A 16,479-nucleotide genomic window follows, 5' to 3' on the forward strand; every position below is an offset into this window, starting at 1 on the left:
ACATAATCCTCTCTGCAGTTGTTTAAAGCCACACCTTTGAATACAACAACCAATTCACACTATTGGGAAAAAACAGGTTCCCAACTGTGTTAAGAACAGTGGCAACAGTGCTTTCCCAAATCAAAGGGTGCTGGGGAGAGAGAGAGAGACAGAGCAGTCTGTTTGAGAAAACAGGAGCAGGGAAAGGTGACAGCTCTGTCCAAATCTGTTGTCCCCTCTCTCACTGTCACTCGGACCACACGCAATCGCCACCCCAAGGTCAGTAGATGTGAGCACACCAGCAGAGGACCCCGAGACGTGATGCCATTGTTTTCACCATCCATCTGGTGGCTTGTAACGCTCTCATAACACCTGTAATGAACTGCAGGTAGGGAGTCCACTGCTTTTCTTCAGGCCAGCTATGGCACTCTTGCATGACAATAGGGCTAACAGTAGTTTGGTCACAGTTTCGGGGTGCACACGGAGGTAAATAACACGAAACAAGTGGCCGCTATGTCTCACAGCATCTGTTGTGGCTTATAGGGACACTAGTGTCTGTAGAGCTAACATCCAGAGATCCCAACGTCATAAACCTCAAAACAGGTGGTACAGTCAATCCCCCTTCCCACCCTTGCCACTCAATTTGGTTCTGCCTAGTTCCCACCATCCCTTTTGCTTTGATGCATCCACAAACCACCCATGTCCCTATAAATCATCTGGGATAGGGGGACAGACACCCACCCCCTCTATCCCTCTGCCATCACCAACCCAGTTCAGGTCTCTGGGACTGGTTTCAGTGGAGCTTCCAGTAGAGCTCCGATAGTGAGGGAACTGTCTGTTGTGGATCGCTAATCTCATTATGCAAATGAAAAGTTCATAAGTCACGCTCGCTTTTGTTCCCCACGCTCGCTTTTTAAGGGGACCTTTTTATGCCAGACAATATGGATATGGTTGTTCGCTGGTTTACGGACAAGGCTCTGCTTGCTTGGTTCAAGGATTTCTCCTTCATGTACTGGGGATCGTGGTGTAGTTGGATTTTGTTTATTGTCTATGGGCTCACTCATGTATGGTAATAAAAAGATAGGCAAAGATCTTTAACTGATGAATACTAGTATCACTCCTCAAACAAAAAGATGAACTTGTTGATCATAATAACATCCTAACCACCCATCCCTGCCTGCCACTATTGGCCCAATCCCCCAAAATATGAGGTGAAATACTGACAGAGAAATTAGGCGTTTACCTACCTGCTTACCCCTGTAAAGGAAGCCATTTTATTTCAAACACAGTTAAGATCACTTTAAAACAATAGAGCACAAAGATCAACCTTTAGGAGATAGTGTGTCAAGTGTGGCCCAGCTGGATGATCAAGAATGGCAGAGGGTATAGGAATAATCCAATGTGGACTTTGACCTTCCATATCAGTCACCGCAGCCATGGTAGCAATAATTTCCCACAATTTCCTGTGTTCCATTCAACCGTCACATCCTCTCCCTTATAGCCTGTCATTTGGTTTGGACAATGCATCTCATATGCTGTTTAATGCAGTGGCCACAGCCATTTTAGAAATGCCCAGTGCCTATTCCCGTACTCCACTTCATGTTCCTAAGCCGCACCACAGTGCAGCAGCAGGGGATGGAAATCAAACGTAATTTATGCAAGTTACTCCGACATTCCGGGAGCGTCTCCTGCCAGGACTCATAAGGAGGCGGCAGCTGGGCGGAACATTAACATACGTAATGTGGTCATCGCCCCGGCCGCAACTGCAACGGGAGAGGATATCAGGGCTGACGGAGGGGATACAGTTTACCCAGCATTCATTAGCCTGGTAAGATCAACAAATACTTCCCAAAACCCACCCCGCCGTCTCCAAACATTTGAAATGTCAGAGGCAAAAGCAAACAAACCACCCCTAATAACCCCCCAACTCCAACACCAGATTGAAATTGCATCGGTAGTTCTCACATTGAAGGGTTAACAAACACAGAACACACACAGACACACATTAAATACGCTAAGGATGGAATGAAACACAAAAGGGGAAAAACACAGACACATACACACATAGACAAAGACACAAAGGACAAAATATGAATGTTAGCTGGACATATAAAAAGGCTTGATTTCTTTGGAGAAGGAGCTCACTCAGTTTAGTCACTTCATTTGAATAGGGGTGGTTAAGTCTGGTTAGATTAGAGGTTAAGGTTCAGTTTTGTTGTTAGTTAAAGTCTTACCTCGGATGGGGGTACCCTCTGGAAGAAGAGATACAAAACGAAGAAGACAACAGTTTAGTTCAAGATTAACATTAGTAGGAGCCAGGAGTTATTTGTTTGGTGAATCGACCAGTTCCTTGCTAATTGGCCGTAATTATCAAAGTGTTTAAGAGTTTCTTGTCAAGGGAACTTTCAAATTCATTGGGACTGGAAAGACCTCCCACTGCTGGTCTCACAAAGGAACAGGGAGTTAGTATGGCGGGCACACTCTTGTCCCTTATCTCCTCCTCTCCCTCTCTTCTCCTCAGCCATATTAAGGGGGGAACACAATGCAGTGCCTGAGTTCAGAGAGAAGCTTGGGGTCTTGGCGTGTGTGTTTTATCATTGCCACTATTCCCACTGATAAGGCAAGTCGAAATAGGATTGGCCTTAAGTCGACATGCCTGCTAAGATCACGTAAAGCCTTTTCCCAGCTAAGTGACCTTGGGTTGGGAAGCCAAACAGTTGACAGCTCTGTTACTCCTACCAGACTACCCACACTCTGTAGAAGAGAGGCTGGGCAGAGGATTGGAACTGTAATGAGCATTGGGTTTGGCACCTAATTGGGAGGGTAGCGTGGCTCTCCTGGGGTTCTGAGCTGCTACCTAACGTACAGTAGGTCCCCCTGGAACAGAGACGTGAGTGGGAAAAGAGAGCCAACCTAACTCCAGTCTTTCTTTCTTACTCTCTTACTACTCTTTTTAGTCTCTGCCATTGTATCTCTTTTTTTCGTGCTCCTTTTCCTCTCACACTTTCGCCTTCCCTTCTCTTCAATGCTCTTCCTCTTTTTTTGTGCCACTCTTGCTCCCTCTTTCTCCAGTATCTCTATCTCCCTCCCTCTCTGGATGAGTCAGAACAGCAGACTGACAGTGTTCTGCCCTGAGCTACCCCCTGAGAGTGCCACCAGGGCGGCGCCAGCCCAGTGGAGGTGCCCTATTTAGCGCCCAGGCCTGCAGCACACAGCGCAGGGGTCAAAGGTTAATGCAGCCTGTTGTGGCTGACACTACAGCCATGGCCTGTGTGCCAGTGTGACTACAGGGAGCTAGAATCGCAGACACAAAAACTACCCTCTGTCTTTCATAGCTGGTCAGCGAAGCTAAGTCTGAGGCGAGACTATGCTGTAAGGAAGCCACCGCAATGTTGGAACCACAGACGTGATTTATAATGGCTTCTGTTTTAGGGCTACTGTTCCTGCTCTGGGTACAGAGTGCTCCTTTGTTCTTCCAGCAGTGGGGAGGTTTGAGTGTTGAGCTTGGATGTTTTGCATGGTTTTCGATTCTCCATGGATGTTACAGTCCCAGAAATATATCACTTGCAGGTTCCTCGAAAATCTGGCAAAACATTTAATCTTTTTAAAATGCTCATATAAGAGATATCCAACAACACAGAAAGGGGGACAGGGTTTGGGTATGTTAAGTTGTTAGAGTTAGAGTTTAAGGGTAGCAGGAAGCTTGTGGATTTATTTGTTCTCCGGTGAAGTCAGAACTTTAGTTAGGAGTAAGAAGTTACTAGTTCAGGTTTGGTTAGGTGAGGGTTAGGTTTGGTTAAGGTTAGGTTTGGTTAGGTTAGGTTAGGTTAGGTTAAGGTTAATAAAGTATGTTTGTAAAGAAAGGATTGTCAACTGTGGATCCTGAGTAAAAAAGAGGGGATAGGAAGATTTAACAAAGGAGTGCATAGAAAATTAGTTGTGAAGTTCAAAGCAATTTGGTCTGAAAGAAACATCAAAACCTACAATGTAATTTTCATTTTCACAGAACATATCTGAAAGTAAAGAAAAGGGAGCAGAAAGGAAACAGGGAAATAAAAAAGACTAACTATAAGGTTTATTCTTCTCTCAGAGCCTAAGTGAAGGAATGACTTGTTAATCTCTGAAAATTTGGAAAAATCGAAAATGTCAGTGGTCAAGAGACTAACTATGCATTTACAATGCCAATGCATATGTAAATTGAACACCGAAGGGCTCTGGTTGAGCTTGACCACTAAGGACGATGAAAATCAGTCTGTGTGCGTGGCACCAATCCAGATCCACCTGTATTATTACAGTATATACACGCAAGTCATAAACTCTGATTTTAAGCTCCGGTGAACTGTGGCTAGATCGGCTTAAGGTCAGAGTGACTTAAATGTACCTTAACGGCCAATGACCTTCTGTGCAATAGCCAGCAGTGGCATCATTGACTCTGCATAATGCCTCAAACCGTGTGTGTAAAATCCTACATGTGGAGCAAAAAAGGATTGTTGTGGATGTGGCTAGGTGTCCAGAGGCAATGCCAATCTGGACACCTAGCCCATCTGGGTTGGAGTGGAAAGAGGTGTGGGGTGCGGTGGGCTGGTTGGGCCAAGTGCCAGGGTTTGACCCCCCCGGATGTCTGGATGACCTTTTCGTGTCCATGGAGACCCCTCTGGGCTCCTGGCACCCTGGATGTTACAACACCTGGTCGCCACCACATCTGTACATCTGTCTGACTGAATCATGCCAGCTCCTACTGTTCTATCCCTGCCCATGGATGATGTTCTGTGATGTTTAGTGCATCTGTGCTTGCCCACCATTTGTTTCTATGATGTGTGTCTGCACATTCGTTTTTCAGCATGTGTATGTGTGTGTAGAAAAAAGTCCACAGCAGGTTTGTAGCGCCGAACCGTCCAGTATCTTGGGGCGAGATTCAGGTCATATGCCAAACCTGTCATATGCCAAACCATTGCTGCAAAGAGACTAAATAGAGACCTCATTCTTTAAGAATATGTACGCATCCCACGTTACTCTCGCTCCCTCTTTCTCTCCCTCGCTTCTCTCTCGCTAATCTGCCCAGCCTGACAAGGCCAGCGAGGGCCTGGGGTCGGGAGCCATGGGGATGGGAGAGAAATGTCAGGCCTCCTTCACACCTCCGGAGGAACTCACCTCGGGGATTCCGCATGCAAATATCACAGCTCTGCCAGCACAGCAGTCAGCACTGTCTCCAGAGGCTCAACACTACACGAGCTGCGTCCAAATGCAGCTCATGTTTTTTATCTGGCTATAACGCCATCTTTTTAAGATGTGGGGTGTACATGGTAAACACAGTGGCGTGTGATACTGGGATGGTAGCGTGTGTTTGTGAGGGACGGGGGTAAGAGTAAGCTGCTGAACGCTCAGTACACCCCACCCCCACCCCCAATCCACATTGTGGGACCCATCAATCCCAGAATCGCCCCTGGGTCAAGTCTGCCTGCAGCTAAATCAAGTGGCTACAGCAACAGCCAACCAGCAACCAGATCACACAAAGGCAAAAAAAAAGACAGCCCCTATTCAGGAAGTTTAACCACCATGGGAACTTTTCCAGCTTTCTTCCTCGGCTTTTAAAAATGCATGTCTCCAAGGGCACTGCCGGCAGTGTCAGGAGTGCTGTACACACACCTGGATATGTTTCCATATATCACTGACGAAGAAATGCCTGGCACCAAAACGAAAAGTTAATGAATGCCTCGGCTTCAAACAAATGGAGAGAGGCATGGCGTACTCGGCGGAGAAGAAAGCACCAACCTCCGAACTTCACTGAACAAAGATGGAATCCGAAACGCATCTCTCACACCTCAAGAGAGAAACAATATTGAAGTATTTCTTCTACCTTGAGCGTTTGAAGCGTCTGCTCCGTTCCTTTTGAAAAGGGGAATTAAAGATGAGAGTTCAGCTGCTTGACTGGAAATGATCGCAGCTGAGGGGGTTTGGGTGCACAGGCCTTTGCTCATCAGCATAAATTCAGCTTGCTGGTGGACTGGGGTCTCCAGTAACAACAGCAAGCCATCTCCAACAAAGTCGGGCCCCAAAGCTATCATCGCTAGAATAGGCCTTTATACCAGACAACTAGGCATGAATTTGAAACGCCCTTTAATTTGCCCCAAAATATAATAGAGTTATATAAAACGCAGGCCTCTGATAAAATCAGAAGTGTAGAAATGTTGTAAAAAACAAACACAAAAAAGGGCTACAAAGCTTTAGTTTGAGTTTTAACAGACCGTGGGGGAGTACTGGGCAGCAGAAAAAGTATTTCTTGAGAAAATATTTGGCTCAGAAGGGAAGGTCGAGCTGGCCACAGCGTGGGGGCTGGAAGGTTCAGCCACACAACGCTCCTGCAACGCCCCCAAAACCTGGAAAGAACTCCAAATCACCCCGTCACCACTACACTTTCCAAGCCTTTTTAGACAGGGTCACTGAAGCCCTCGACTGTGTGCTTTCTCATGTGTGTGTGTGTGTGTGTGTGTGTGTGTGTGTGTGTGTGTGTGTGTGTGTGTGTGTGTGTGTGTGTGTGTGTGTATGTGCGTGTGTGTGTGTGCGTGTTGGTGGGACAAATGTAATATTTGTCTATCCCTAAAACACTGGATTTATAGGTCATCTTAATATTTTTAGACTAGTACACTCATCTCATTGTCCTACACAGTAATAGAGTCAAACTTCTACAACACAGCATTTGGAACTGTCTACATAGAACCATATGACAGAGGTGGTGAGAGTAGCTTGGCCAACATAGTACTGTTTTTAAGTAGAGGGTGAGAAGTGTGTGGGACACACAAACACACACCCCACCCAGGTTCCTGTCCTTGTTTCACCTTTCTACTCAAATCTGGGAGCCAAAGACGGTTCACATTAGTGGGAGGGAATAGAGAAAAAGTAAAAAAGGGAGGGTAGGAAAAGGACAGAGAGAAGAAGATGGGGAAGAAGAAGGTGGAGGAGAGGATGTGTGGCATGCATTTTAAAACTAGTTAAAATGCCATCTGCTTCGAGGACATGGGGGGGGGGGGGGGGGCTTGTGGACTTAGACACTTACCAAAGGCTTCTGGAAATTATAAGGGGAACAGAAAAACAAACAGAAAGAAGGAAAAACAGAACAATTTATTTTACGGTTCGGTTTTACTCTGGGAGTAGTACCACATAGAGTTCTGGAATGACACTGTTTAGGTGGGTCTTTTACTACCCGAGAAGGCAAATATTACATGACATTTTTCACACAAAATGTCCTATTCACGCAGGTGTTCAGGTAGTAAAGATGTTAGCATTGAGTAAATGTAGCACTTCTTTACCTGTGTGTAAAACTGTGCCGTATTTACAATCTAAAATGTTAAAATTGTATTTAATTACATTTTATTTAATTCTTCTGGCTTTATTACTTAGGGTTGTTACTTGACAAAACGTAATTTGCCAAATGCCTTATTCATTGTAAAATGCCAGGAGGTAAAAAATCTGTGATGCATATCAGGGACAAAGTATTAACCAATGTATTTGTACGTGCTTATAAAATTGGAATACATTTTTACATTTTAGACACTTTAATTATCGAATAGTGTTCAACTTCAGGTTAGAGAATGAGTTATTTGGTTGAATTAGTTATTTTGTTGTCCCGTTTTGTTATTGTTATTGTTATTGTTTAGTGGTGAGAACTGTTGTGGGTCAGCTGAAGGTCAAATGGAGGTTGTTGAAGTCTGCATGATGTGTATTCAGAGTGACACATCATCGTTTCAACAGACAGACAGACATAACACACACAGAGATACAGCGAGGCAATCCGCTCTCAGTGCAAAAAGCAGACGTGCAGAGAAAAGTAAAGACATTGTGAAACAGAGAGACAAGTGAGAGACGCAAACATGGGGTAGATGTGTACAATATCAGACAGCTCATGAGACGAAAATACTGTACCAACCCACCGCACCCACCTTCCTTTGAAACTCTTTGAGCCTCACTATGAGCAAAAAGGTGCAAACACACAAAACATCTCAGGATGTCAAGCCTAATCATGTTTCAGTATGCATGTTTGTCCGTACAATCGAAAAATGAGGCTCAATGAATATGCCTCCTATGGTTAGAGCCCTGACTGTGTGCTAAAACGAGCTCTAGCTCTAGACCCTAAACATTAACATAAGTTAAGGAAAAAAACTTGCTTCCTAGGAATCCCCTACAGTGGACTGCTGTCCTCAGATAGGGTAGTCAAGAGTATTTTGCACACAACCTCGGCACTCCAAAGCACTCGGCAAGCTCCTGATAGCCCCACAGGGTAAACCCCGTCCGCTAACACCAAGACACGGAGCACTTGGAAAGTTGTACAACATCATCTAAGTGAGCTAACACTTTCTTTTGACACCATGGGATTTCTTGTGGTGAAATTGAAGTGTATATTTTCAGCTACAACGTCTTGCGGGCCAAAGGTCATAGAAAACAGGCATTTGTTGTTTGCTACATTTCTAAGAGTCAAAAGGTCCATAAAAACTGCAGTTTTCTATTTCGGTCAAACCTAGCCAGCCTTAAAAGTGGATACAAATGAAGTATTTATATGTGCAGTTCGCAGGGACCATAAATAGGGCAAGAACTCGATTGCAACAGACTCTTTATTTAGTGTTGTCCACCCTTTTACATTAGCAGCTGCAAATCAAATGGGATGCATTGGATTTTTCTGATGGTGACAAATCATCGACCCACAATATCTACCCCCTGTTGCCTGGGGTCGCTCTTGGGCTGTCATTTAATTAGGTATATAATTATACTTTTTATTTACTGGGTCTCTCAATAAAGTTTAATCAATGGTAGCATCTCTTACAGTATTGTGGCGGTGACATCTAGACCAAGCCTCTCTTTCTCTCTCTATGACACATTTCTGAGTCCTAGTGAATCCTTTATGAGTGGGTCCTGCCCTCGATCAGAGGTATTGAACAGTATCAAGCCAAAATCATCCTGCCAGTCATCGCGTATCAATCATAATGTTTCAGGGCTAAGCTACAGCGCTCACAAACTGAATCGTGTGCGCTCACTTTTTTTTGTACCATTTCAAAATCCTTCAAAATCAATCGGGGCAGCTGAAGGTGTAGCTAAGCAACAGGACATAGAAAGTCAAGCAGAATAAGAGGGCAGCAAAAAGTGCATCACTTCCTTACCTGAGCGCAGCTGTTTGATTCGCCCGTTACTTGCATTGGGGTCTATGGGCAGGAAGTCCTTGAACCAGGTGATTTCTGGATCGGGGTTGCCGCTGGCTGCACAAAGCATGGTGGCCGTCCGTGTGCGCTCCACCACTTTGAGCTGGGGACCCATGTCTATATTGGGGAATCCTGTCGGGAGCAAGTCCTCTGTAGAGGGGACAAAGGAAAGAGACATGGTTATGTATATTGGTTAAATGAATTGACTAGCTACATCGCTACTGTAGCAGCACTACTCCATAGGGAGTCTAAGTAAGAGTACCAAATGACTATCGTTTATCAACACTCTTAGGTAGTTGGTTAAAGCAATAAATGTGCTGCTTTAATGTGACTAATTCAAATGGAGGCTGTCTTCCATGAGAGATCACTGTACCCATTCTAACACAGCTTAATCCACATACCTCTACTTACACATAGGGAAGAAAATAGCATGAAGGATATTTAAAAAAAATAAATAAAAAAATAAATATATATACTTTTGTTGTATAACCTGATGACAGATCAGCACCCTAACTGTATCCTCTAATATGCTTTATCACAGGCCTAAAGGACAGTGGCCATTCACGCTTCAGTCACCGAATATCCTAATCAGAACAACGGCAGACAGCTGCACCTCTAGAGTTTGGGATTACGCTCGGCGCAGAGACAGATCAACTCTGATAAACCAATAGAGCATATTAGGATCATAATTAATAGCCCACAACACTACACTCCTCTGAGGCCCAAGAAGTCCCGGCCTTACTCACCAGGGGACGGGAGACACTGGAACCCCGACTCCCGAGGAGGGAAAAAGCAAACCTGACAGGCAAATGTTTTGTAATCCCAGAAATATCTGCCTCCTACTTCCTACTTCCTCATTCTAAATGGGTATACTGGGCTGAGCCAATCTGAGGAGATGCAGCAGCCCACTCAAACACAGCTGACCAATTAGAATACAGAATACCCAGCCTGAATTTCAAGTACCTGTGAGTGAGTATTCAAACAAATATAAACAACAGCTTGTGCCCGTTGTGTACCACCAAGCCCACCCCAACCACACTCCAGGACACAACAACACTCAAGGCTACGATTAGAGAAGTGCCTTGTCTATCATCACTGGTCTTTCCATAAACAAACACTAGTAATGCTAGTCAAAGCGCACTTTCAAACAGGGAGGGAACACATACAGCACTAGCAGGCTAATTAGCCATTCAGTTGTTTTACACTGTGGCAATTTAGCAATTACTGTAGTACTTGGTCATGCACGCTGAACCAATTTAGCGCCATCAAGCAACGAGGGGCTAGTTAGAGGTTCATAACTAGCAGCGCATTTAATGCTAAGTGTTATTAGAATGGGGAATCTCCCATTGTTGCTAGTCTTCTGGACATGGACATGGGCTCTGGAGCGTCTTCAGAAGAGCTGAGTTGTGACTCACGGTTGGGCATTGAGAACCTGGGACTACCCCCTGCGGTGTAATATGCATCAGACGCCTCCGGCTACTGAGCCAGCTGTGAAGGAAAAACAGCAGAGGTAATCTCTTGTCTTCAGAGTACGGACAATGACCTTACATGAACTGCCAGACATCATGACGGGCAGGTCAACTCCTGGAGACCGCTTGAATGAGGAAATAAGGCCAGTCAGTTTAGTTTGAGTCACGGAGAAGAGTGGTACAAGCAGGGGTAAGCAGCTATCCAGGGAGAATAAGAGAGAGAGATTATCTGAGAGTAAGTCAGAGAATCAGGGAAAAAGTGAGGTTAGAGAGAAAGAGAGCGAAGATAAGTGAGAAACAGACAAGAGAGAGAAAGCATGAGCGAGAGGCCTCTAAAGTAGAACCCCCTCACAGACTTCCAAGCATGGGTACTGACACCAGCAGAGAAGACTAAATATTTCAGTATTTGGTTCAAAAGAATGAAAGGCATTTGTGCTGTTTTAGGCTCCATGCCGAATCCTCTCCATCGATTATTAACGAATGCTGATGTATAATCTCTTTGTACTGCGGTTCCCCTGAGGGCTGAACGCTGCAGCGAGCCTGTATATTTCATCCCACACTTGACGATGGGACAGAGCTGTGTGAGTCTCCCTTACTCTCTCTCTCTCTACTAGTCCCTCTGTGACATCAATATACTATGTGTTAGACGCGTTAAGAGTTGTGGGACTCCGGTATCCCCTCCGGTTATACTGGCAGGACAGACCTGTGTTTTCCCCACAAGAGGCAGGCTGTGCTGTCCCACTTCTCCAGGAGGCTCTCGGAGATGTGTGACGTTGAGCATCCATCCACGCTTTACATCCCATTAAGTTCGCTTCAACGCCCTGGAAGTGGGAGAGCAACTTCTCTAACCACATCTAGTAGTAAATGAAGCCGCGAGAACATACGATGAGTAATTTGGTTTGAGTATAATTAAATTGGGCGAGGGATGCAGGCATCAGTGCAGAGATGTCTAGAGGAGCTCGGAGTGGCGGAGGGTGGGTAAAGGAATGAACGAGGAGTCAGACAACAAAAAGTGCTAGAGTGGAGGAATCGCAGAGCAATTACACTATCATTACCCGCTGTTCCCAGATCGGAGACAGCAGCCTAAAAATCCCCCTCCTTGGTAAATACCATGCGGAAGCTATTAGCTTCCCCAGGAATGGTGTTGGATACAATCTCCCCTGCCGATAGAACCTGCCATGCAAGAATAAATAAATCACTGTTTAAAAAAAATAATGTTAGTTCAGGGTCAGCCAGCCTGAGAAAAGGAAAAGAAAAGACAGAAAGAGAGAGAGAGAGAGAGGGAGAGCAGACAATGACGAGAGTTGATTGTACCCAGAGTTTCCCTGAGGGCGTCCTAGGACTGGCATCGATTATATATGTGTATGACCAGTGTTCTCCGCAATGACAACTCTCCGGAACAAATCAAATCAGCCCTGCTGCAACCCGATCGGTCAGTTGCAAAGCCATTGTTTAATTCGCCAGAAGGGTGTCCGAACGCTCATCATCATGCGTTCGTCAGTCACGCTGCCACTGGATTTTTACACAGGTAGCAAGTACACCCCCGCCTGGGTCAGCTCTGCAGTCCTGCCATGCCTGTTTATGTTTTAGGGCTACGGCTAATGCACTAACCCCCACACCAATCCTTAATTGGAGAGATTTCAAACGAACCTTATCCATTACACTAAAAATATCCCAGATCACTCAGCGGTTACATTGGCTTTCGCAGGAGAGGGGGGACGTTGAAAGCATACTTTACCCAGCATGCAAACCAGTTTTCGCCCCCATATTTGTAGAGGGCTTTTGTTTACTGTCGCTTTTAGAAAACACGTGTCCAATTGATGCTTGAAATTGGCAGTGCCTTGCAATTACGTGTTGGTGCTCTTGCAGAGGAATTGGTATCTGGGCAGCTTAATCTGACCCTGGCCATCCTCAGAGGCTGTGCGTCTGAAAATGGTGTCATTATGACGATCACAATGTTGGATTACATATGTTATCTACGCCATCCAACAGCTGGCTGAGGACCCAGCAAAGTGGCGGCGCAAAGCAGGGTTGGTGCTCATTATCCATAATTGTCTTTAATTGTGCTGCGCTCTTTAATGTCATTACGCAAGAGACAGGTGCAAAGCCTTTAATCTGATAGGTAAGCTTAGCAACCGCATGATGACACTACATCTGTGGACTCATGCCTGCTGTCATGTCCCCTTTCTCGTTTTCTGCGAGCTACGGGTCCACATGAGATGGTCATCTTGAGATGGGAGTTTTTACACCCAAATAAATCCCGTTACTAACATTAAAATCACTCCACTTCTCCTGACCTGGACTTGTGAATCAGAGCGGACAGGTGTAAAATGCAACTTGACAGAGTAGCTATTGAAGCAAATGATGTCACCCTTTCTGATAGGCTGGCATCAAAGCTCCATCTATTACCATCCCGAAAGGGGTTGGGGAAAAAAAACACTTTCCCAGCACTGCCAGGGACTGCAGCAAATGCCATCGGTGAACCTCCATCCCCCGCACTTATTACTCATATTATTATTTTCACTTACCGAAATGATTTAATTTCATCAGTGGCATAATCAGGTTAACTGATTACCCCTCGCCACAGCCAGCAATGGGGCTTTACAAAAGGCTGTACATTAATATCACAGAGAGACTGTGGAGGAAGATAGGGTAGAGAGGGCGAGGGAGGGATGAGTGCTGGGGTTGCAGGGACACAGAGAGAGAGAGAGCGAGAGAGAGAGAGAAAAAGAGAGAGAAAGAGAGAGAGAAAGAGAGAGAGAAAAGCCTCAGTATTACCATAGCCTTTGAATAAATAGACATTTAACTATTCTGCAGCCCCAGCTGTTCGGACTCCGGAGATGGACAACTGAAGATCAACACAAGAGGAAAAGATTGACAGAGTGTGAGTTAAAAGAGCGATCTTAATCAGGCTAGCTAGCTAAGATCAAATTTGTTAGTTAGCTTACTAACTAGCTCCAACTGTTTACGGGTGGTAACCATAGCAACAAGACCACTGAAGCAGGCTAGGGAGAAGGGTCCATCTGCAGACCGCATTTACTATATGCCGCTCCCACTACATGCTGTGCTCACTATGCGTCACTTACTACATGCCGTGCCCACTGCCATTGAAGCTGCTAGCTAGCTAGCTAGCTAAGACACCGGCACACAGTCCTTTACACTTGATTATTGTTGTTACCGGTTGTCCCGTTGACAATCTTGATTACTATTATTATTATTTTAATTATATTGTAAATGAATAACTTAATTTCCAAAGTACGCTGGGGCAATATGTACTTTGTTACATAATGCCAATAAAGCAATTTGAATTTAATGTAATTCAATTTAGAAAGAGAGAAAGAAAGGGGAAAGGGGGATACCTAGTCAGTTGTACAACTGAATGCATTCAACTGAAATGTGTCTTCCGCATTTAACCTGTTGGGGGTAGGGGGCAGTATTTACACGGCCGGATAAAAAACGTACCCAATTTAATCTGGTTATTACTACTGCCCAGAAACTAGAATATAATTATTGGCTTTGGATAGAAAACACCCTAAAGTTTCTAAAACTGTTTGAATGGTGTCTGTGAGTATAACAGAACTCATATGGCAGGCAAAAACCTGAGAAGATTCTGTACAGGAAGTGCCCTCTCTGACCATTCCTTGAGCTTCTTGACTCTGTTTATTGAAGACTGAGGATCTTTGCTGTAACGTGACACTTCCTACGGCTCCCATAGGCTCTCAGAAGGCGGGAAAAAGCTGAATGATGTAATTCCAGCCACTGGCTGAAAAACATTAGCGCTTTTGGTAAGTGCTCTATCAGAGGACAATGGGCTGAGGCGCGTGCACGAGACGACCCCATGTTTTATTTTCTTTCGTCTTTGAACCTAAACACGCTTTCCCGGTCGGAATATTATCGCTTTTTTATGAGAAAAATGGCATAAAAATTGATTTTAAACAGCGGTTGACATGCTTCGAAGTACGGTAATGGAATATTTAGAATTTTTTTGTCACGAAATGCGTCGTGCGCGTCACCATTCGGATAGTGTCTGGAACGCACGAACAAAACAGAGGATATTTGGATATAACTATGGATTATTTTGAACCAAACCAACATTTGTTATTGAAGTAGAAGTCCTGGGAGTGCATTCTGACGAAGACAGCAAAGGTAATAACATTTTTCTTATAGTAAATCTGATTTTGGTGAGTGCTAAACTTGGTGGGTGTCTAAATAGCTAGCCCTGTGATGCCGGGCTATCTACTGAGAATATTGCAAAATGTGCTTTCACCGAAAAGCTATTTTAAAATCGAACATAGCGGTGCATAGAGGAGTTCTGTATCTATAATTCTTAAAATAATTGTTATGTTTTTGTGAACGTTTATCGTGAGTAATTTAGTAAATACACCGGAAGTTTGCGGGGGGTATGCTACTTCTGAACGTCACATGCTAATGTAAAAAGCTGTTTTTTGATATAAATATGAACTTGATTGAACAAAACATGCATGTATTGTATAACATAATGTCCTAGGGTTGTCATCTGATGAAGATCATCAAAGGTTAGTGCTGCATTTAGCTGTGGTTTGGGTTTATGTGACATTATATGCTAGCTTGAAAAATGGGTGTCTGATTATTTCTGGCTGGGTACTCTGCTGACATAATCTAATGTTTTGCTTTCGTTGTAAAGCCTTTTTGAAATCGGACAGTGTGGTTAGATTAATGAGAGTCTTGTCTTTAAAATGGTGTAAAATAGTCATATGTTTGAGAAATTGAAGTAATAGCATTTCTAAGGTATTTGAATAACGCGCCACGGGATTCAACTGGCTGTTGAGTAGGTGGGACGATTTCGTCCCGCCGACCCTAGAGAGGTTAACCCAACCCCTGGGCTGCCTTAATCGACATCAACGTCTTCGGCGCCCGGGGAACAGTGGAGAGAGAGAGAGAGAGAGAGAGAGAGAGAGAGAGAGAGTGTCGGCTGGTGAGGCTGAAGATTGTTTGTGGGGGAAAGGTAGGGGGATGGCAGAAGCGGGCACAGGTCTTTCAGGGGGTCCTGGGTAGTGTCGTTTTTGGCTGCGCCTGTGTCAGCATGGACCGCCACAAGGGGAGAGGGGAGAGAAGCAGCATAGGAAAACTAATCACGGGCTCTTAGTTGTGCTCACCTTCGGACTCCAATCTCAGGTAGATAATGGGTATTATGCAGCATGCGCTCAACCTCTCCTTCCCAGTGCACTGCATTTTCACAGTCTGCATGCTCTGAGAGATGACCGGTACCTATTGGTATTTAAAAAAATATATAATAATTTAACCTCTCTAGGGTAGGGGGCAGTATTTTCACGGCCGGATGAAAAACGTACCCAAATTAAACGGCCTACTACTCGGGCCCAGGAACTAGAATATGCATATTATTAGTAGATTTGGATAGAAAACACTCTGAAGTTTCTAAAACTGTTTGAATGATGTTTGTGAGTATAACAGAACTCATATGGCAGGCAAAAACCTGAGAAAAATCTAACCAGGAAGTGGGAATTCTGGTGCTTGTAGTGCTTTCAAGTCATTGCCTATCAAACACACAGTGACTTAGGGTTCATTTTGCACTTCCTAAGGCTTCCACTAGATGTCAATAGTCTTTAGAAAGTTGTTTGAGGCGTCTATGATGAACAGAGAGCGAACAGAGGAAGTTGGAAGTTGTTGACTCAGGAAAGTACTGGCGTTCATTGGCGCGGGTTCACGTGAGAGTTAGCTGTGTTCCAAAACGTTTTTCAAGACATTGTAATCGTCCGGTTGGAATATTATTGAAGTTCTAAGTGAAAAAGGCCCTAAAGATTGATGCTATACAACGTTTGACATGTTTGAACGAACGTAAATAT

General features: G+C 44.6%; 1 protein-coding gene across 15 annotated transcripts in view; it reads right to left on the reverse strand.

Moving 5' to 3' along the window:
* The window catches only part of LOC106613507 (receptor-type tyrosine-protein phosphatase S), a 283,006-nt gene that overhangs the window by 101,138 nt on the left and 165,389 nt on the right, over positions 1-16,479 (reverse strand). For all 15 annotated transcript variants that reach the window (XM_082956707.1, XM_082956706.1, XM_082956708.1 and 12 more), the window contains one exon: positions 9,129-9,317. In XM_082956707.1, the coding sequence (XP_082812833.1) occupies positions 9,129-9,317 (189 nt within the window). The remainder of the gene's footprint in view (positions 1-9,128; positions 9,318-16,479) is intronic.

Source organism: Salmo salar, chromosome 10, assembly GCF_965601325.2.
Source record: "Salmo salar chromosome 10, fSalSal1, whole genome shotgun sequence".
In the NCBI taxonomy this organism is placed as follows: Eukaryota; Metazoa; Chordata; class Actinopteri; order Salmoniformes; family Salmonidae; genus Salmo; species Salmo salar.